Below are 23,479 nucleotides of genomic sequence, written 5' to 3' on the forward strand. Positions count from 1 at the left end.
CACACTAGACTACAAAGAAGGCTGATGCCTGTATGTTAGAGAATCTGATAACCAGCCATCTAAAGCAGGAATTTGCAGGATGCAGAAGACACTTCCTTCCCCTCCACGTGCACACACACTTGCTCAATAACACAGCACAGCACACACTCGACAGGTGCACAACACACAGGAGTGCCAATGAAGTCTGGTTCCAAGGAAGGAGAATCCAAATCGCCAGGGGGGTGGAGAGAAAGCTCTGCATGCCAGATATAATCATGAGTTGTGGTGTCGGGCCATACAGGCGTGATGAGGGCTCAGGCTGTGCTGACCACTTGTTCAGACGAAGTGAAAAAAGATTAGTGCTGTTTAGAGAGACGTCAAACACCCTGCAGTATAGACTAGTGCAATGTTGCGTTGGTATTGCAGGGTGTGCTACTTGAGGGGTTTGAGGCAATCCTCGAAGGCTGGCATGAGCTTGTGACAACCGAAAAGACGGGAGTAAAGGGTGCGTATTGTCCGGCACAAAAGAAGCTGAACTTTTGTAGCCTCGCGAGTTTGGTACGGGAACTATACTGATGAGCAGTACTCAAGTCGTGACAGAATGATAGAAGTGTAGAGTGCTCGGAAAACCTTAGGTCATCAGGGAAGGGACACACGGGACACAAACCCAAGAAAGGGCCGGTGCTTACATACAGTGCTGGCGACATATGTGGAAAATTTGAGAGAACAGCTAAATGCTACACCCAGAATGAGAAGGGCCCGAACAGTCTTTATAGAAATGCCTCCAAGGAAGAAGGTTGGACGTGCAGCAGTTTCGTTGTGGCTGATACGCATGGCAGCACTTTTTACGGTGCTACTACAAAGTTTGATATTGTAGGCCCAGTCGTTCACCTTTACGGAATGTATTTATTGTAAGCACATATGCTGTTCATCGGCATATTGTTGTTGTGGAAGCGTTAACTTGTTAATCAAACACATTCTGGGCAGATGCATTAGTAACTTGGTTTTGAGTACATCTTTGTCCTGACTACAATTTATAGTATCGCAGCAAGAAACATTTTAGTAGAGGCTGAAGGGATTCCAGCAGTTTAAGCATACTGACTGCACAAAACAATGATGACACCTTTTCACCTTCCCCACAATGCACTCACACCATCTACACTTTCCATAAGCAAAAAGTGAGATAAAAATTCAATTACAGTTTCATTGACTCAGTACTTGCTGCTTCTGAAGCGGGCATCGAAGCAATCATGGTATACGCTGCTACATGCATAGGTCTTGCATGATGCAGGTCCTGCTATGCACTGCACACAGGGCACACGTTGCAAACAGATAATTTCTTTTTGCAGTGCTCAACTATAACGACACACTGACTCAAATATGACTGCGTTGCCACGTATGCTTCAGTGCGTCAGTGTTCTTGATTGCTACACGAGCGATTTAGCATCGGCAGTAGACGTAATCGCTGCGCGACGTTCCGCTTCATCGAGTTCCCGACCGACGCTTTGACGCATTTGACCCTTCGGCGCGCGCCGAAGCTTTCCAGCGCGTGCCAGTGGTTGGGGCTTAAGGGGACGAGACGCTCTGTCTTTCGATTCACCGCAGCGGCACTGCGCCAGGTAAGGGGAGGTATAGGGCAAGAGTGAATGAGGGAGAAGGTCATCCGAGCACAAGCACTGCCCGAGGCGACAAATGCCACTGAGAAACCTGCCCCGCAAACGGAGGAGCGGAGAGCCGCGGACCACGCGCGAAGCGTCAAGGAGCGCCCGCAGCCGGCACCGCGGCAGTGCCGCGACAGCGGGAGAAGGGAGGGCGAGAGAGGTGTGTACGGTAGCGGCGAGATCGCCGCAATGGCGCTGCGCGAAGGAAGGGGGCGAGAAGATAGGCGAGAATAAAGCCCCTTGATAATTAGAAAGTGACGACACTCTCCTCCCCGCGGCGCTTTCCTCCTCGATTCTTCTCGCCCGCCGGCCGCGCGCGCTGCGCACGGCACGCCTTTTCTCCAGGGCTCTCGCGGACGGGCGCAACGTTCTATGGAGGCGCGTTATATTAGGACGGTTGTGCGCCCAAATGGCGTTGAAAATTTTGAGAAATGCTGTTAACAGCATCGATAATGCTGAAGGCAACGTTTACGAGGAGCCGTACGAACGGGGTATACTGATGTAAAAGGAGCTTTGAGGCGAGTCCTATACTCCAGACAATTTTGCTGCCACATGATGAGATGCGTCTGGTCTTTGTGCGTCTGATCTAGCATTGCTTGTAGCACATCCCTCTGCATGTGGCTTATTAAGCGAAAGCCTTAGATCTCTTTGAAGGTCGCGTTGTGAAGGATAGAAAATATCAAGTGACCCAAGGAAGGCCCGAAGCGAACTAAAGCTTGTCCAGCCGTGTATAAGAGATGATTATTGAATAGCAAAGCTAATTAATGATTGATTAGTGATCGTATTAAGATGGATTAAGGTGTACGAACGATTACTAAGGTGTAATAAGGTGTATTAGGTCAATGAAGGTGGATTAGGGTGAAATACGTTGCAATGCTAAACATTATTTCCTGCAGAATATTCTCTGCATTACTACATCATTGCATTAATCATGATTGATTGCTCAACCTTCGTAATCAAAGCGCATTGATGCAATGATTTCGGCTCATGTTAAATCAATGGAAAAAGTTCCCCGCAGGACAAAACCGCAGAAAGGTGGTTTTATAACATTCGCTTTTAAAGCGAAGATTCCCGGCCTCTGCCTAGAGGTCAATATCAACAGCAAGCGTGCGCGATCATGTGAACACTCCCTGCACATTGCTTGTATCCGTGAGAAAACCAAATATTCGTCGCCCACTCATGCGTGCCTGGAAGTGCAGTTCAAAGTAAATTCCAAAAATCCAAGGTGTCCTTAGGTACCACCTGAGAGACGTGAATGCGAGAGCCTTGTAAAGCCTACTGTAATTCATTTTAATCCACCTCCATCAACCTTGATCCACCTTAATCCTCCTTAATTCACCCTAATCGACCTTAATCTTATTTCATCCAGCTTAATCCATTCTAATCATATTTTATACGCCTTAATACATGTTCATGCACTTTAATCCTCCTTTGTAAACCTAACCCACCTTAATCTATCCTAATCTACATTAATCTTCCTTCATCCACCTTAATCCACCTATAATACAACTGAATCCTTGTTCATGCACTTTAATCCAACTTAATCCTCATTAGTACATCCTAATCAACCTTAATCCTCTCTAATCCACCTTAATTCAATCACGAATGAAACATTACTTAACTTGGCTAATCATTATTATACACGGCTTGACATGCTTTGGGTCGCTTCTGGCCTTCCTGGGTCACGTGATATTTTCTGTTCACAATGCGATCGTGAAACAGAAAGCTAAAGGCTTTCTCCTTAAAACTTAAAAAAAAACGCAATGTGGACTAGCTAGCGCTCATCACCTGCAATACCACGAGTATACGTGCCACTAGTTTTTTCAGAGCCTGCATTCATTGTATGACTGACGCACACATCGACGTAAGCTGAATAGCTCCTCTGCAAGCCGCAATTTCAATTTTCAGTAAAACAGGCAACGGATCTAACAATCGCGAAAAGTGCGATCGAGAGGCTGTATCTTCGTACATAAATGTTCACAGAGGAAAGCAGAATCTACAGTGCTGCCTTTCCAACTAAATAGCAACAGTTGGCGACGTGCGAGGTGATGGAGTCCCAGCAGAATATTAAGCATACTGAGGAGAATTTTTATGCAACGTACAAATTGCCGCACCAAAACGCTGGTGAGCAGGCCGGAAGAATTTTTTAAAATGCAGCATTATGGGATGCTTTGATACGAGCAATAAGAAACAGGCCTCACCGCGCAAACAACACTGTTCTTTGTCGTAGCAAAGTTCTTTCGGCCAATGTTATGCAGCCACTGCTTCCTGTGCAAGCTGTCGCACTTTCCTTGTGGTATCATAAAAACTGCATAACCATCTCCAGGCTTCTTGCTGCCGTTATATGCGCAACAGCACGGCATAGCGCTAGCACAGAAAGCAGGAAACACCGTACGACGTTCGCTACGCCGAGCTAAAGCCCCTGCATCCACGCGCCACCCCCGCGGAAACGTGTATGGAGGGGCTTTACGCCGAGCTAAAGCGCCGAACCAGCCGAGCTGAGGAGAAAAATGGCGTGGACGAATAAGAAAAAACACAAACAAAACGCAAGATTCGCGCGTTTCCAAGGGCAACGGCAGGGAGACCAATCGTCGTGCAGAAAAGCGGGCGCAGGACGGCTCCGCTCGGGGGGAGGGAATGCGCAAAGCGCGAGGAGATCGTGCGGCGGCAGCCGAGTTCAAAGAGTGGCGGTACTTTCATATTATCAAGGGATTTTAGGCGAGAACACATGCGGCGCGCGAGGGATGACAGCAGGAGCGCGCGCGGATGACCTTGGTTACGGCGAGACACGACGGCGGGGCACGACGGCGAGGCCTAGGGTGCCTCGATGCCAGCGCCGCCGTTAAGGGTGGTGCCACGCTTTGTCCCTCATCGCGCCGCCCCTCTCCGGACGCGATGCCATTTTGGTTTTAAGTAGCTGCCGGTGGCCCGTGCAGCCTGTGCGGTCAGACAAAGCGCGGTGATATTGTGATCTTACAAGATTTTCTGGCACGCTTTTCAACATTTATCTGCGACTGTGCTTCGTTACCTTTTTTCTTCTGTCAGCGGTCGTCCGTGCTGTGTGATTCGTCTCGCGGCGCATTTCCATGGTTTGAGCGTTCTCTCGTGAGTGGGTGAGCAAGCAAACGAGGGTGACTGGGTGCTGCACTCCGGGGTGCACCAGCTCATGGAGAGAAGGGCTGCGGACCTTCCGATTACCTCGGGACCCCGAGAGAAGGAAGAAGTGGGAGGCCCAAGTGAAGCGAGATAAGTGGAAGGCGACTGACACCTCGCAGGTATGCGAGGTATGTCATCAAAGCTTACCATGTGCTTCAGAGAGTTGCCTATAAAAGAGCCGCCAGTCGTTTTGCCTTATTTGCTTGCGGGTGCGCAGGCTTGCATGACTATTGTGCGAACAACATGTCTCACTGCCTGTTCTCTGCGATGCTGCCAGCGTGTACATGAAGGATCGTGGGTCTGTGCGCTAAAAGTTTGACGGCGCGAAATTGTTTCAACGTTCCAGTAAATAATTGAACAGATAGTGGTGAGCAGTGGTCGGTTAGCTGGCGTCAATATGACTCTGTCGATCATGAATGTTAGTTCTTGTGCATAATTAAGTGAGAATAGCATTTAAGTTTGAGGATATGTCTCGTTTACTATGTCTTGTATAACTTGTATAAGAGCCAACTTTCCTTACATGATAATCCTTACATGATAATACAGATAAAAAATACACAAATGCATCAAAAATATTATGAATGCTATTTTAAGCAATAAGTATAGCGCCCTTAATAAGAGCCGACTTACATTCATCAAGCTGTGATTACATGGTAGAACTGCAGTGCTAATATTGTTATGGGGAGAAAAAGATGTGTATCACGGCATACTGTTTCTTGCAAAATTCTGTGTAGATTTAAAAGCAAATTCCTTCTTCAAATCCCAATAAATCAGTCTTTTCAATTCCACCAAAATCTCATGACAGTTTCTCAGTCAATTTCAATATTCAGTTTATTCACCAGATAGTACTGGATGGCTACCTGGACTAAAAGTTATGTAGACAGTTTGACACAGGCCCAGGTTGCCGTTACAAGGCAGATACACCGAAACGGCAAAAACATGACACTTAACAACACTACATGATGTGGAAGTTTAAGCATATATGCTGACAAACAAAGCTAACAAATAAAAATAGTATAGAATGAAAATAAATAGAGTGCGTCATCAATACATAAGAAACAGAAATATGAGGATTATATATATAAAAAAAATTTATTGGTACAGCAAACATTAATTACACTTTTACAAAAAATGCTTGCAACCGAGAGTTCAGCGTGTATTGCATTCCTTTGTATTTGTTCAGAAGTAAAGGAAGATTGCGTTGTAGCATTTGTAGTTTGTAATCCAGGCAATAACATGGGAGAAACCACATGTCTGTGCTGCACGTATATAACACAGGCCTGTATACACATAAGCTCGCTGTTGTTTCTAAGAACTGCCTAAATATTTTATATGAATGATAAAAGACACCAGAACACAACAATCATACATGGTTTCTATACGAATTATGCTGAAGTTTTGAAAAGTGCTCACGCTAGATCCACAATATTCAATGTTTGCAATCTGTCATATAACTTTTTTCTTCCAATGTTTGAACACTTTTTATGTTTGTTTTAGTTGTTATTAGCCAGAACAAACTATAATAATTAATTTGAGAAGCAAACAGTGCATAATATATTTTAATGTTAATATTTAAAGGAAGCACATGACAACGTGACATCGCACCACTGACGGACGCAAGATTTTTACATAGGTTAAAAATGTGTGAATCCCATGTAAGATTCGAAGATAGTGTTACGCTGAGTAAAGTGTGTTACTCAACTATTTCAATGCCGTCATTTCCTCAACCAATGATGAGCTCTAACCTCACGGCCTTGTTTCTGGCTCGAAAAAACATAACTTTTGTTTTTGAAGGATTAATTTTAAGTGAGTTTGAAGACCAGCTGATAAGCTTGTTACGTATATGATTACAGTCAAATACCAGTTCGGTCGCGTCTGGACTAGAAAGAAGCATGGTGCAATCATCTGCGTATACAATGAACTTTACTGCCAGATCGATGTTAATTATGCTATTTATGTAAGCATTAAACATAAGCGTTCCCAATATGCTTCCTTGCGGTACACCTGTCGTTATTGGTAGTAAGGATGACCTGTGCATGCCGATACATGCCTACTGGCTTATGTTGGAAAGGTAAGATCTAATTAAAGATAAGAGTTTACCATGTATTCCACAGATCGATAACTTATGTGCTAAAATTTTATGGTCAAGTGAATCAAATGCCTTGCTGAAGTCTGAATAAGGCTAGAGTTATTAGTTTCTCTTGGATGTTTATTAGTATGTGTTCTTTCAATTCTAATATTGCTGGTTCTGTTCATCTTCCCTTACAAAAACTGTGCTAAGATCCTGAAAAAAGCTGTATCCTCTGAAAATGTTGTTGAGCCAATAATGCAAAGGCTTAAGAAAATATAGGTATGATCAATATCGGTCGGTAATTTTTAGGCATGTTTTTGTCTCTGCCTCTAGATACAACAGACACTCTTGATCTTTTCATGGCATCTGGGAATTCACCTAACTCTACCGACAAATTATAAAGGGCACTATGTATTCAAGTATTGTTTTGATTGACCTAATTTGGAGGTTGTTGATATCTAGTTCTCTCATACTCTTTAGAGACATGAAAGTCCTATAAATTTGTACTTCGTCTGTGGGATGAAGGAACATACTTTCGGTGCCGATATTGGCCAAGTCATTGCCAAGAAGGGGGTATGTAGCAGGAGTGTTATTGCCAATGAAATGCTTATTAAGAAATTCTGCCAGAGCATCGCCTGTATACACTTTGTTTTCATGCGTTATTTCTTCTGGGGATGCATTTTTCCTTTAATAGCCTAAAGCTTTAATTACTGCATTCCATGCTGCAGAAAAGTCCTTGTTCAATATGTTAACAAGAATATTCTCGTAATAAGTTGCCTTAGCACGCTGCAGTTCCACATTGAGCGTACATATTTCTAACTTCTTTAAGCTTGTTCAGTGCAGAAGGACATCTTGTGTTTAAAGAAACTGCGAAAAAGCTTATTTTTGCTATTTATTTCCCTATTGTGTGAAAACGTTACCCACAGCTTTCTTATTTTTCTGGGTGGTCTAAAAGTTTTAAAAGGGAAATGCATCATGTAAATGTTCATAAATGTCTCCAGAAATTTCAAATATGCATCATTCACATTTTTTTCTTCATATATGCAAGACCAATCTTGTGAAGAGATATTAGGTTTGAAAACCTCTAAACATCAAGGGACATACATTGAACAGTAACTGAGTCACACTGACATGTTCCAGTTTTCCCCGGAGCATCGTTAAACACGAAAATTGGACAATGGTCCGTAATTGCTAATGTACCAGCGTCACGAATCACAGTTTCCCAGGTTTCCCAGTTTGTAATTAGCAAATTTAGAGCAGAGCAAGTGGGCGAAGTTATTCGAGCACGTGTTTTGATTATAGTAAGAAAGTCTGATGAAAGCAGCCATATAGTAAGGTCACATACAATAGGTGTGTCATCAAGAACATTTATGCTGAAGTCAACAGCACAAATTAAGGTTATTCGAGCGAGCGCAAGAGCGCTTCAAGATAATTCATAAACAATGTTAGGTTGCTGTTTAGAGGGCGGTACACCACGGTAGCTAGCTCAGACTTATTTTTTACACATCAAAATTCATTTCAAGTAGCACAAATCACAGCAATATAACATATTATTTGTATTTTCTGGACATCACAACATGAACAATCCATGCATCATGGAGATAAAAAACAACCATGCAACATTGCAAACATGAAATGATTAATTTGGTATAACTCAACATGGTAGGCTTACACAGATGACACCATGTTTGGCAGTTATAATCCCAGTACGTAAAGTCTGGAGCTGTAGTGCTATGCACCTAGTTGAAGCCAGTGACGGTACATGATGCAGCAATGGAAGTGCAGGCAGCTGGCAGGTGTGAGCTGCCTATTGCAGATGACAGTGATGCCCAGTGGCAACTGGCATGTGGAGCACCCAGACGCACACATGGACCAATTGTTAGATCACGGCTGGCCAATTGTCATCTTCCTATGCGAACCCTGCAGGTGGCCGCTAGTGGCAGCACTGCACAGATGTCACAAGGACACAATGTTGGCAACTGTGCATATATGAATGCATCAGGAGCAACAGCACAGCAGCACTTCACAGCTGATTGATGCACCTGAATGTACAGGTTCGCCTTGTCCACACAGGACGCCGATGTCACAGCGTCTGTGTTTTCCTCGTTGCCATGGCGGGTCGGGTCTGTGTTTCTGCAAGAGCACAATGCAAGTGCTTATGTTGGTTGATTCCGGAGGCAAAAGTAACCATACTTACCCTTGTGCAGCATCCATGTTGACGTGTTCTTCCATGCCGACACACTACGCACAAATTGACGGATTGAACAGGTTATGGCACGAGACATTGTGGCACGACGTACTGTGGCCGCACTGCTGCTGCATCTGCACACAATCCTTTTTCGGTAGGCAGCAATGTCACCTGTAGCCATGACTAGTGTGTTTGTGCAGGGTACACTCAGCTGTTGTGAAAATTGCACTTCGGCCACTGCTGCCGGCCTTATCTAGAATGAGAGAAAAAGGTGCAACATTTACTTCACTCGTTAAGTGCAAACGAGGAGAGGAAGGAAAAAAATCATACATCAAGACCACGCTTCGTAGTGGTGGTGCAGGTTCACATGCATATCTTGCGGGAATTCTAAAATGCTACATTTAAAATATTAATGGCACCAAGATATGCCAAAGCAGCCATGCTACTCGAAAGGCACATTGCAGACAAGAGGACAATGAGGCAATTTATGAGACAAATATTGCAAACTGTGGCCCTTTGTGAAAGTTGTGAACATTGAATCTTTGTGACCAACAGCGCACAACTGCTACAATTCACAGCAGGTTAATGTGCTCGGCATCTAAGTTTATACACAAAAATAGGCTGTACAAATAGGCTGTGTGGAGTACTTCCCGATTAGAAAAATGTGATGAGATGACAGTAAAACGTTGTTATATTAAACACACATTTGCTATAATGAGGCTCAACTGCAGCCGTCTTTACTGGCTGTCATCGCCTTCAATAAAAAAAATTCAGGAAGAAGACTAACCTGCACTCAGAGCAACATTGAATATGCACAGCAGCACCTAAACATCCCATGCCAAATGCTTTGCGATTGGTTCAGGCGAGTTCCTCGACTTCAAGGTCCGTTCCAATCTTCCCTGCACATCACCAACTCATTCACTGCAGTTCAGTGCTCTAATACTATGCAGAATAAGCCCCAAGAATCTCCTTTTCCTTCATTGCCTCTAGTGCAAAGGCACAGAAGCGTCCAACAGCATAGCACAAATTTCCTTCCCGGTCGATGTTGTCTAACAAGTACTCCATGACTGCATACTGTATCAAGGTATATTTTACTTTCGTAGAAACCCACACTGCCCAGCAGGGCATTACTGTAGAAGGGGGTGGAGGAGGGAACGGTAACTAAAATAATACTATGAAAACAACTGGCAGAGTTATAACTTGAACATTCAATTAAACCATACATAATGTAAGGCTGAGAAAAAACAACTACAGGAACATCCAGGGCACTTGTTTTCAACTGATTTCATGTAACACCATGTTTGCAAAAATTTCAAGTTGTGTGGTTTCGCGTCCCAAAACTATGCAGTGGCATTCCTCACAGCGGTGAGGAATGCCATAGTGGAGGGCTTCGGATCAAATTTGACCATCTGGAGTTCTTTAATGCACGGTTAAATCTAAGCACGCAAGCGCTTTTGCATTTCTGCGCACCTCGAAGCATGGCTGCCACAGCTGAGAATTGAACCTGCGACCTCATCCTTGGAAGAATGTCGCAGCTACTTAGATGCTGCGGCAGGTCAATTTGTCTTTGAAAGCAATCATTTATCTATGTTTCCATCATCTCCTGACTGCTGGGAAAATAAGTTTCGTGTGTTATTTCAGATGCAAGAGAATACGAGATGCTATTTAACTTGTGGAATGTTTGCTTGTACCACCGCATTACCTTTTTAAGCGTAGCCCTTTGCCAACAGGGCCCAATGTACAAAGGCCAGCTAGCACTGACAGCCAAGCAAGGCCATTGTGTGCTGACAGATGTGAGGACCTGTCCTCTGTGCACAACTTGAGCACTTTGCATACGAGGGGCCTTTCATGTCAAGAAGCTACAGTTGCGTGTTGACTCGTGTCTTGCTGGCTTATCTGCATACATTATCAATCAATCAAATTTTATTTATTCTCCAAGGGACAAAGATGAAGTTAGGAAAAAGCTGCAAAGCAACAACTTGATGAAGCCTCATCATTTCAGTACTGCAGCCTGGTCCCCCTAGATTCCATCATGGCCCCTCAGTACAGTTCGATGGCAGAAAATAGATACACGAAATGAGTGAAATTCACATCACCAAAAGCGAAGGTGGCAGTCACATGATTCACAAACTCAAGAGTGCAACAGTCAGGATGGTGAGTCATACTCACTGAAGGTCATAAAATGATTGTGTCATCAAACGCTGCCAAACTAGTCCTTACAAAAAAATGCTGGAGAACCCGCTCTCCCCTCTTGTGCCAACGAGTACTGAATGGATTCGGCTTTTGGCAGCATGGTCACAGTGTATGTGTATGCGTCAGTGGTGTCTGGTGCCATGATATCAGGTTTCGCTGACATGTGTCTCCTCTTTGATACCATTTAGTGCACATCTTTAATGAATCGTAATAATGGGTAACGTCATCAATTGCTGCACTCTCAAGGAATTGAGGCTTCATAGAGTAACTTGGTCCATAGTTGCTAAAAAAATAAAAGCAAGACAAAAATTTTCTGTCAGTGCTTTTTTAAAGGGCCCCTCACTAGGCCACATAGCAAATTTTTGTTATAGGCTGGAAGTTGTTACGTGCCCTCTTGGGAGCATGCTACTGCAACAGTTTTTTAAGCTGGTTCATTAATAGCCGAGATAGCCATATTTCAGTGATTTCAGGAGGCGAGCGCCGCTGCCAACAAGGACACATTTCTCCACTTCCCCTGTCTAGCCTCTGCAAGAGAAATTTCTTGCCTGCGTTCTCCCACACCGGAGCAGGAGGACCGTGTGACACATATGTCACGAGCCCCACCTTCTCTTTTTTTCTCTTGCTTTTCTTGCTGCGCGGCGCACTTCCGCTGATGGTTGCACGCACGAGCTGTTGCATTTGTCTCATTTCACGCAGCGCACGATTTTGCGCGCTGTGCACGAGAACACCTGACTTACGGCCTAAGTCAGTGCTACACGAACAATGAGACAGAAACAAACAGATTGCAGAGCATGATCAGGTGCTGGAACACGGTAGAAATTGACACAATTTTGCTCTCAGCGTGCGCAACTGCACAATGTGGGAACAAGCAGATGAAACGGAAGTACATCTCTCTTGCTGCAGGGCGAAGTAAAACAAAAACATGCAGACATTTGCTTTGTGTGCTTTATTTCTCTAAATTTTAATTTGTCTATTAATGAAATAGAGTACACAAATAACAGATGTTGCCTTGAATAATTCTCGAAGTGTCCCGGGTCATTATGAGTAACGTCACAGCATATACAGGTACATGGGCGCATTCAGAAGACATCGCAGCTGAAGGCGACGAAGGGACTACTTCGGTTTTTGAAAGAGACGGGCTTGGACAAGCGGCTGCGACAGTGATGTCACGTACCACGCAAGAGTGACCAGACTGTAACTGACAATGTGTGCGCTGTGCTATGTGCTCTCGCTCCTCCCCATCTTTCATCCCCCCCCATCCCGCTCCCATGTGTAGGGTAGCAAACCGGTTGAGCTAAACTGGTTAACCTCCCTGCCTTTCCTTCTCCCCTTCTTCCTTCCTTCCTTCCTTGCTGATATACTTCATCTCCCCGTCTTCGAGCGCGGCACCCGCGAGGAGAAGGACAAACGGCATTTTGAAATTTCAGCTCTTTCCATGGCGCGTAGCAATGCAATTCTTAGCAGACATAATCGTTAGCGCACATTGTATACACTATGCTTGTCAGCTGAAAATGGCCAGACCTAGTGAGGGGCCCTCTAAACACAAAATCTCATGATACAACTCAAACCTTACCCTTTCACAGTCTTCATGTGCATCTTCTCTTATGCCTAGCAATGCTGGTAAGGGAGAATCAACACAGAGAAGTTAGGACACGTCCACTTGTTTCACTGAAAGAACACAAAATATTATTGAGCCTGTCTGGTGCTGCTGTGACTTAGTGACGTCAACATGCTGCACTCTGAAAAAGGGCGTGAGAAAATACAATATATCTGCTGTTTCTACACCAGAAAGTAGGACATGAATGTACTATGGTGCGAACGGCATTGACAAAAAGACTTTTCTGTGAGAACCACTCAAACAGTTCTGTTCCAAGCAAAATGAAAGTGGTGCATGAAATTCTCTTATCCTGTGGAAAATGTTACAACGATCAGTTCGTCAGGTACATGCCTGATGCTGCGAGAACACTTTCCAGCAGTGCAGACTTGAGCAGCCATGGATCACTTAGTTAATCACTGTACTGGACATGTGTGCTCAACATTCACCAATGTGAGCATTCACCAGCAGTCTAATGGATGTTCATTGCAGCAACCTCCAAACACTACCATTATTGGCTCATTTAATGCTAACTATACAAGTGACTTGTTCGAGACGTTTTCGATTCAGAAGGAGGAAGACAAGTGTAATAAAATCACAAAATGACTACAATCACTGGCCTAAACTACACGTACAAGGTAATTATTGGTTTCAGGCATAACGGGGATCGAAAAGCTACTACTTCCCCACTGCTGACAGTACACAACATTTAAACATAATGTTCAACATACTATATTCTCACGATGAAGTACTCTGCAGTCTGGAGTGAACTGGGTTGACACTGGATCAATTGACCTGTAGCTCAATTACCATGGTTTTATTTCTTCGCCACTAATGGACAGAATTGCCGAAGAGAATTTGCATCCACAAATGCCAACAGATTGAGTTAAAGAGAGAAACATTGCCCTATGTAGATCACAATACTACAGCTACAACCTACAGGCTTGTGCTAGGGGCTTGTCATTCCAACCAAAGATTCAACAGCCATGCAAGTCAGCATGTCATACGAGCCTGATGATTTTTGTTGCACAGACAAGTCAATAAGCTGCATATGCTTAAAGTTCAAGACACCTGTGGTGACTAAATGCACGTTACACACTCTAAGCAACCTCAACACCAGTTTATCAAGACACAGCCTTAAAATCCATTCTTTTCTCCTGGTCACATTGCATGAGAAGGGATGAGAATTAGTTTTTTATTTGAGAGCCCTGTTCATGTGCTGCCACATGCAAAAGAAGTGCACATAAATATATATGAAGTGATTTCATAGTCTCGGCCCAGCTCAGCCACAGAGACACTCAAACTGAACACAGCCTGATTTTCCCTGCACTTCGTGAACTGACTCACACCAGTTGTCATCCAGCAAAAATTCTCCTGGAAGTATGCATGCTTTTTGTTGTGGTCTCCCATTCATAGCAGTGCACATCAGTCTATGTTCGAATAAAGACTATTATTGTCATTATTATTATTGCTGCACGTAGCTGGTATTGTCTCTAGCATTTACAAATTAGTTGCAGGCATCAAAGAATAATGTTTTTTTTCTTTGTGCAGGTCAGATCTGTTTGATTATCCATGCTAAGCAACCATTGCTCATTGCACAATACTATGAGAATCCTCTAAATATGCACCAAGAACACAAACTAGAACCTGGTGCTGCACCTAAAATGCTACAATGCATGCTAGGCAAATGGACACTTAGGCTAAATCAATGATGCAGCCTGTACCTTAACACTGAGTTAAAAGGCATGTGCAACAATGTATTAACAGCGCTGCTGTGAACCACGCATGAACTACACGAATGTATATGCCTTGCCGTCTGCTAATGTGCTGTGTGCACTACCAGACCTTCTGCAAAGATAAAGCTGCTTGTTCATGCTAAAGGTTGCTGACTGCTGAACATTTGTTTTTGGCCAATAAGCACAAACACCGCATGCACAAAACGGTAACAAATAGTGTGAGCATTTTTTGGTGTGCACAAGAAAATTTTACTCGTAGATAAATAACATATTGCTTAGTATCACTGTAAAAGTAACTCGGCAAATGCAGCAATTCATACTCAATTCGGCTTAAGCATACCATCCGTACCGCTTTCCTCAGTTTGTCTTCATGCAGTATGACTTTTGGATATTTCTGAACTTTCTGCATTTGGATGTCCCTCAGTTGACATTATCTTTTATTTATTCATTTACTTCGCTTATTCTCAGGGCCGAAAGGCATCAAAAGAGGGGAGTGGGCACAGCTTGTGACAGTGAGTGGGAAAAAAAAGTAAACAACAGCTAAGTGCAAAAATAAGTTAGAACCATAGATTCCTGATCACCGAATGTTAGCTACAGCATCGTGAAAGCATTCGTTGTAGCTGATGGTTACAATATCAGAGGGAAGGTAGTTAGATGTGTGGGGTTGGAATACTGGAAAAGAAGACCTTGTAATAGATGTATTTATGCCCACCTCATGAACTTAATCAACATGCAGAAAAAAGTTCAGTGGAGGGGTTAGACCGTTGCATAGAATCGAATGGTGGAACAACTTCTGAAACTCTTATGAGTGCACTTTTCTAAGAGGACAGGTTACATACTTCGGCTACCACACAAAATGCAAGCTGTGGGGCCTTCCGTACCAATTATTGCCACTTATGGGCGCTACACAGTTTCCGCTATATACTAAATGCTAAAATTATTAAAAAGAAACACTGATGTTGTGGACACTTAGTGCCATCTATTGACAACATTTTTGTTCAAGTATAGCATATATTGCCCAACGCACCATCCATCCATAAATTTAAGCTAACCATACCTCCACCCTCCAACCCGGCGCATCGCTGACTTTGGCAATATGGCCCCTGTTGTTGGGCCAGGCGATTTGCTGGCTTTGGTAGGCAATAGGTTAAAGGGACCCTGAAGGCTGAAACACTTTTTGGACATAGTAAGAAAACACTGCCGATCCGTAGATGAGGATCTTCTGAACATGCGAGCCAGAAATAATGCATTGTATGCAGCAGGTGATTTACAATCTTGTATCAAAAACAGTAAAAAAATTGCATGCTCTTTCTTTCGTAAAGTTAATTTACAGTCTCCTATCAAAAACGGTAAAAAAAATTCCGTGCTCTCTCTTTCATAATGTCACCAGCAGCTACGTAGCAAGTGGGCCCAGCACACATTGGCAGACTTCGTGATCGCAAGAACGTTCTCAGTAAATACTAGTCAAATAAATAAATAAATAATATGTTTGCGATCACAAAAACAGAACTTTTTATCTTTGTACTTCTGGTCTCGAGCGGCAGTACTCTACTCAAAACTGAGATCTCTCCTGCACTGTATGCAGTGTAGCAATCACAAATGTTCCTGTGATTTCGGTAATTGCCAACTGTTCATGCGCGTGCAGCACTGTATTCTAATTAGGCTTCGTCCCTTCAGGAAATCTGCACGGATACAGACAACATATGCTCAATGGTTTCCAAACCTTTACCATTGTGGATTTTTAGGCATTTATAGTGTAGCCTGAAAAAAAGCAGGGAACTTCCCCCCAAAAAGGGATGAAATGTTTCCTCCTTGATTACCTCCTTTACTTCTCATAGCAATTCATAGCTGGTTTGCTTCCCATTGTGTTATCCAGAAAACTCTCTCCAGAATTGTTTGTCGTGGGCTATATCACTCATGGACCTTGACACCAAAAAACATCGTATAGGTGAGGGTTTTCTACAAGAAAGACAGCCTGCAAACAGGTTACTAACTAAGCGAGCTACATGACATCGTTTCATTCAATCGAACTAAAGAATTAAATGAGTAAGTGGGTGCCAAGACCATACGTGGAAAGTTTTCATTTGATCCTGGGGGGGGGGGTGCGGCCTGACCAGCTTTCCGAACCCCACCCATATATATATATATATATATATATATATATATATATATATATATATATATAGACCGTTTTTTTGTAGGCGCCGCCATATTGTAAACGCAGTGGCGCCGCCTATGAGCAGCGCCATACTGGCTTGGGTGAAAGCGGTATTTTGCATGGCAGGTATACGCCAGGCGGTAGGTTCTGGCGTTTTTTTTCGCGGTCGTGCGGTCTGTTTAGTATGACGTGCGTCGTGTTTAGTATGACGTGGTAAACGGTTCTGTGAGACGTGCTGGAGTGGTTTAAGGCGTCATGGCCGGAATTTCTGCTGGCGTTGAGGTGTACAGAACACGCAGCACGATGTGTGCTCGCATATTTGAGCCTACAATCAGCCTCGGAGATCAATTGTGTATTTCTATATGTTCCAATCACTAATGTGACCTTATTGCAGTATTATCCTCTATTTCTAAGCTGCGGTTTAGGAGCCTTAAAACAGACGCGACGATCGTAACAGCATGGGTACTGTTCTGCTACGAAAGGAGCTGTGCTGTTTGACAAGCGTTCAAACTATTCACTGCAGGTTACATTGCGTGACTACTTGGTTGGATGGGTGAGGTTTCCACCCATGAATAAGATAGTTTTGGCTAGTAATAGCAGCATACCTTACAGTCTGAATTAAGCTTGTCCAACAAAGCGACCGTTTACGAACTGCGCGAGCGTCCTAAGCAGTAGTAGGTGCTGGATTACAGATATCTCTGTTCTATATAGCACATGGTCCAAGCATACGGCATCAGCGGGTATATATTTACAAGTGTTGTGCGGCGTTAGCACGTTTTCTCGTGCTTTTTAGAGAAAGAGGATGATAACCGATTTTTTTTTTTCGGTTGTGTTCGTTCAGTTCTCTACGACGCCCTCACACGTATTACAGAAATATTGCGCTCAAAAATAGCCATCGCATTCTTTTTATGCGAACCGTCTCATATATTATGGCTGTATACAGGCCAAAAAGGCAATGCCAAAGCACACAGCTTCTATGTGTATCGTGCTGGCTCACCAACCGCAGTGGTCGCTGTGTTGAGAAGCGCCATGGGCCTCATGCAGCAAGGCTAGCGTAGACATATGGTAATTTCAAGCATACTAGACTTGAAATGCGTGAGAACGATGCCAGTGTATCACAAATATTTGATAGCGCCTGCCGCTCAGATGTTTCGTGGTTGCCTTAGGCTGGCCGTGCACGAGCATGCGCTCTTATGTTTTATGTTTTACTGCATACGCCAATCGATCAGACAGTGAGCTGATTTACCATTTAATGTTGGTAATACAGAGACGCCGGTTTTCTTTGTTGAATTAAAATCGATATAAGCAAAATAGTAAACAACACATACACGCACCGCAACTGATAATGCTCGTACACCGCGGCTGATTATGCGTGTCACATTTTTGCGCCCCCAAGACATATTTCTGCCTACAGTAGTTACCGATGCACCGAAAGGCTTCCCTGACGACCTTATATCAGCGAACATGGCGTAAATTTCACAAAGTAAGATCTAAAACACCTCGAAATCGTTCCGCAGCACGCGACAGCAATACTTTCAAGCCGCGCCGGATCGCCCAAGCCAGAGAGGAGGAAAGGCTCTCCGCGCGCCCTTTCCTCCTCGCCCGATGAAACGGTCTATATATATATATATATATATATATATATATATATATATATATATATACATATATATATAAGTAAAACCTCGATATAAAGAAGCCGGTAAAATGTGCAATTTGCTTCGCTATATCGAAATTTCGATGTATTGAAGTTCGACCTTTTATGCAAATAAGTAGAGTCGCCGATCGACTTTTACACAGAAAGGGGCCGCAGAATTTTCCAAATTATTGGGCAATCGAAAAAAGCAAATTTTATTGAGAAAACTATTCATTTTGATGAATTTGGGAGTCGGCGACGAATGATACGATTTCATGCCAGGTCGACGACAACTTCACGTTGGAGATACGAATTGAGAGAATCCAGCCACGCTTTCGCGTGCACATCGCCCCCGCGGCTGATAGCGTCGCCTGCACCGGGACGACGCTGATACGAAAAGCGCCGGCACCGGTGAGCGAATGCTTCGTCTGCCTCTCGCTCGAAAGGGCCACCGAAACTCGAGATTACGCAACCTCCTGTACTAAACGCGCGGAAAGACAGCTTACGTACATGATCCCACGCCGTCTCGGCACGCCCACTCTTTGCACACGCGGCAGATTACCTCTAAAGCAGCGCGGACGACAGCGTATGCGCTCAGCCGCGCTTACAGCCATGCGCAGCCACGGCCGAGACGCGCGCCAGAGGTCGCGACGCGCGCAACACCCCCCCCCCCCCCTTCTCCCTGCTTCTCGAGCTCGCTTGATCGAGTTACCGCGATCTCACTCCCCTCCCCCTCTTTCCCTTTGCTCGCGCGGGAATGCAGCACTCGTGAAGCCACCATCTTTCTTGTCTCACCCTCGCACACTTTTACTCGCACCTAAAGCACAAAGTGCACGGGGCGCAATTGGATCGTATTGCACTTGGACTTTATACGGAACGTGATGCGGCTCCAGTTCAGCGGTGGCTCTTGTCGCGCCGTGCGCGATTTGCGACGTGCCGTTTGCAAGCGGCCGCTTGTAAGTCAATCATGCGACCATCTGCGTCCGCGGAAGTTTCCATTTATCGTCACGGCATTCCTTTGCGGCGGAAGCGAAATTTCGCTACATTTAAATCGAATACACACACTCCGTTATATTGAGGTTCTAAATACATGGTGTTCTATGGACAAGATATTATGAAAAGTTAAATATTTCGTTATACCAATAATTTCGTTATATTGAAATTCGTTATATCGAGGTTTAACTTATATATACGGGTCATTCCATCTCAAGTGTACTCAGGGTTTTTTTGACCGTCTCTGATTCTGCTGAAAAAAATCACACTATTTTACCTCAATGTGGGAATAATTATTCCAGTGATCTTTTTCTGACAAATATTTTCTAATGCCGTAAGGACACTTTGAAGGTTGTGCACACAAATGAAACTATATCAGGCAGAAAATTTTCTACAAATTTCTTGCTTCGACCTGTTACTGCAATTCTTTTTCTATAATCTGCAGATGAGTACTCTTTCATGACTAATGTTGTTTATACTTTTTGTTTTAACTTACATAATTTTTAGTCATAAGAAAAAGCTGACAATTGCTGCTTTAATATTTTTTATTAAAAAAGTAACTGTTCTATAAGGAATATATTCAGAATATTGGCTTCGTATGTGTGTACAACAGATGATAAAAATACTCTTATGAGAAATAAAACCTAAACTTTCTGTTAATAGAGAGTTTTAGAATAGGGGTCCCAAAGAGCTTTGCAGATGTTAACGTTTGGGCACACAGGAGTAAAGAGTTTTAGTATAGGGCTTTGCGTTTGCAGATAGCGTCTTGCACTTAAGCGCCACTACGGCATCAAAGAAAAGCTATTAGAAGTAATTAAATAAAATATACCATTTTATGATAAGAAGAGTAATTCTCACTTTTGTGTTTAATTACAATTTAGAGGTTATTCTGTCAGTAGCAAGCAATTAGTTGCACTTATTTTAGAGTAACCAACTTCATGTGTCTCCACCAGCCAGGCTAAGCCATGTTAAGCCTAGGAGCCATAAAATCAACAATCGAATTCGGAATCAGCAGCTTCTAATAAATCAATCTTCATAACACACGTTAGTTGAGAGAAAGCGACAACCGCAGTCACTTCTCCTAGCTTCTGAACTTCACGCGTTACCATGAATCGCGCCCAGCTATAAGTGCTAGGTTAGAGCCGCCGCTTCGATGGGTGCCGCCATGTTTGCTACACAAATCTTTTATGGCAGCTTTTGGGGCTCCCGCTAAATCAGTGAAATAGTGCGCCCGACACAAAACCCAAATGCAGTTGGCATCTCACGCATGCGCAGTGGCTCCGACACTATTTCTTTGGGGCCCCTATTTTAAAACTCTGTAATGTCATGACAAAAATGAAAAGAATGACATTCTGGCTCAATTTGTGGCTTCATTTTCAGCATTGCATAGTACGCTTTACTGCCTTATTTGGAGAGTTTTAATTTTGTTTTAAGTGAGAAAAGAATTATTGAACTGCACAATCACAAGGTTGCATGTAGCATCTCTTTGTTTTGCCTTAACTGCACAGCACGATGGTCAACGTCTCAGCCTGGCCCGTTTTGCGTGTTCCTTCTTTTTCTTTTAGAAAACAAGGTCTTCTTTGATGACTTCTGATTGATTTAGGATTTGTGAGGTCTGAGTTTCTGGCCATTTTCGTCTTGTAAATTAGGCAATTTGAGGCCTTCTAGTGCACAAAGGAGAAGATAACAGGGGTCTAAATTAAGCTTGGAATGAAAAAGACACATGAATTTAGCATAGAGCTACGTATGGTGAAGTAATAATGCATAATTGTTACAAAAATGGCGAGATAAATTAAATCCACCTCTGCCCTTCACACAGCATGTGCCTAAGACCAAAACCGGTAGTGTCGCTCAACGAAAAATGTGGGCCAATCCTAGAGAGATTGCAGTCTAAAATTTTGGACTGATTCCAAAGGTAGTGTAGTCTAGACAACAAACCACAAGGTGCACTAATGTGCCCAGGAAGACACTGTCTTTCTTCGATGTCCATCGCTAGGTGTTGACTCGTGTTTTTTCCAGGCGTGTTTCCATATGTTAACAATTCACAAATAAAAAATAAGATTTGCATGCCTGCTTTATTTCACACAACATTACTTCAAACCTACTTTGACATAACTTATATACCTGCCCATATTTTCTTGTGTCCGTCCACATGTATCCTTGCGCTGTAGGCATACAGTTTAAATCGATACGCATATTACCTCTGTGGTTGAATAGGATGTAATCCTAGCGATAATAGAAGCCCGTGAGAAGGGCTTAAAGTGATGAAATAACCTCAGTCCCCTCACACCACAAAGAGACTGACGTCTCTCAGTGGTGCAATCTTCCTTCATGTAATTGTCCTATACTTAGCTATCACTAATACTATTTCGCCTTTCCGGCAAAACTGGAGCATTTTTTTTTATGGCGAGCTTAATATAAGTGCCACTGCGTGTAAATGATATTATGATTTTGAGTGAATCCAGCTTTGCTTCATTTCAGTTACCGAGTGAACTATATATATTTTATATATTTATGGCCTCTGCATGCAAGTGGTAATGTTTCCATCGTTAATAAGTGTACATTATTAGAAGAGCTCTTTTTTTTTTTTTGAAGTCGTTAGCATTGCCTACTGGAAAGAAAAGCAATAGTGAGACCACATCATTCACGAGCATTTCAGACACCATTGATTAAAGACTCTACCAAAGGGGTCACTGAAGTCTGCAGGTTTCTTTTTCAGGCTCAAAAAGGCGCACAGAGCTACTTGAAACGAGGTGAACATACAGCAACATATTCATTGTCTAGGCATAAGTCATCCATACCACTAAAAATAATTGTTAGTTGGCCACCTCCTTCTGTTTCAAAGATATAATAAGCTTTGTCCTTTGTATATATTCAAACGTATTGTGTCAGTGCGTGGTGCTCACAGTGAATCTTTTTTTTAACGTAGACGTGAAGAAATCGATGCGGTAGCCGCCGCTGGTGCGTCTACTGCGCTTTTCCTAATGTCAGTATCTACAGAAGTAAAGCCAAATTTATGAATTAAAAGCCGTGTCATTATAGCCATAATAAAAATTTTAAGTGAGAATGTAGACGCAACTCAACAGAAACCTCCAATGATGTAACAGCACTCTGGCATACTTCGGAGGCGGCTCGGGCCCCGGCCACCCACCCCCCCCCCCCCCACCCAGCCCCTCTTCCTCGCAATCGGCGCCTATGACCGAGGCAGTAAGGTTCCAAATGCCATGAAATGGGTGAAAACAACACGTTCACCTTGCATGCACATTAGCGCGTAAGTATCTTGGTCAAGATGGATGTAATTCAACTACGCGCCCAATACGGTAACCACCGCACAGGCGGTGTGGTATAGTGCCTCCGCACGAAAGGTCTCGGCGATCAAGGGGAAAATCGACTCCTTCAAGGTGAGCACATCCAAATAATCACAAACGGTCCCACACGTCACGCCACATGCAAACTAAACGAGCACTCGGTAAACATACGCCTAGGACGACGCTTGCGGAGATCACGTCCACCCGCTGCTCGAATCTCCCGGTTTTGCACGGTGGCTCTCGCGGCGTACCGCTCACGCTGCGCCAAGTTGCGACGGGCGCGGTATTCATCTGACGCAGCAAGAGCCAAGTACCGCTCGCGTGCAGCAGCGGTGCGACGAGCTCGGTGCTCTGCCGTCATCGTCTCAGCATAACGTGCCCGCTTGGCTGCGGCGAGACGTTCACGCTCAGCAGGAGACATCCTTGCCCTACGCTCACGGTCAGCAGCAGCCTTCCGCAGTCTCCGCGCCGCGATCTCGTTGAGACACTTTTCAGGCGGAGCCATCGGCACCCTGATTAACCATACCGTGGGGCTTGACAGTCTTTCTCTACCTCACATGGGCTGGACTATAGAGTTTCCCGTAGTTTCCCGAGTCAGGCAGCCGAGACTTCACGGCCCGTACACCTTGTTTGCCTCGTAAACAAAGCGTGCCGATGGCGATGGTGGCTACGCAGCTTGCCATGCTATGCGGCCTACGCCTGCTTATATGGTTAAGATTTTATGTACTTCCTTGACCTGCAGCCATAGAGTTTGCTGCATAAATTAATATTTGTAGAAAGAACTCTGGTGCTAACGTCTAGGAGAG

The 23,479-nt window shown here is 43.9% G+C and overlaps 1 protein-coding gene across 2 annotated transcripts; it reads right to left on the minus strand.

Annotated features, from left to right (window-relative positions):
- Positions 1–5,609: 5,609 nt before the first annotated feature.
- Positions 5,610–23,304, minus strand: LOC126537931 (uncharacterized). Of its 2 annotated transcripts, XM_072287948.1 has the most exons (5): positions 22,845–23,304; positions 12,822–12,865; positions 9,065–9,308; positions 8,910–9,000; positions 5,610–8,812 (listed from the first exon to the last, which is right to left on the minus strand). In XM_072287948.1, exons 1-4 carry the CDS (start codon positions 23,176–23,178, stop codon positions 8,951–8,953), a joined length of 672 nt encoding a protein of 223 aa, XP_072144049.1. In that variant the 5' UTR covers positions 23,179–23,304; the 3' UTR covers positions 5,610–8,812; positions 8,910–8,950. The 2 variants fall into 2 exon arrangements, with proteins under 2 accessions (XP_072144049.1, XP_050041011.2); XM_050185054.3 differs by having other exon boundaries at positions 5,610–9,000.
- Positions 23,305–23,479: the final 175 nt, after the last annotated feature.

The sequence above is a fragment of the Dermacentor andersoni genome, chromosome 4 (assembly GCF_023375885.2).
Source record: "Dermacentor andersoni chromosome 4, qqDerAnde1_hic_scaffold, whole genome shotgun sequence".
Classification (NCBI taxonomy): Eukaryota; Metazoa; Arthropoda; class Arachnida; order Ixodida; family Ixodidae; genus Dermacentor; species Dermacentor andersoni.

Excerpts from the sequence above, each read along its gene's own strand:
- LOC126537931 (XM_072287948.1), bottom strand. The coding sequence starts at position 23,178 with ATGGCTCCGCCTGAAAAGTGTCTCAACGAGATCGCGGCGCGGAGACTG. Across the intron at positions 12,866-22,844 it reads CCGCAAGCGTCGTCCTAGGC|CATTGCTAGGCATAAGAGAA; the intron begins GTATGTTTACCG and ends CTCCCTTACCAG. Across the intron at positions 9,001-9,064 it reads AACATGGATGCTGCACAAGG|AAACACAGACCCGACCCGCC; the intron begins GTAAGTATGGTT and ends GTGCTCTTGCAG.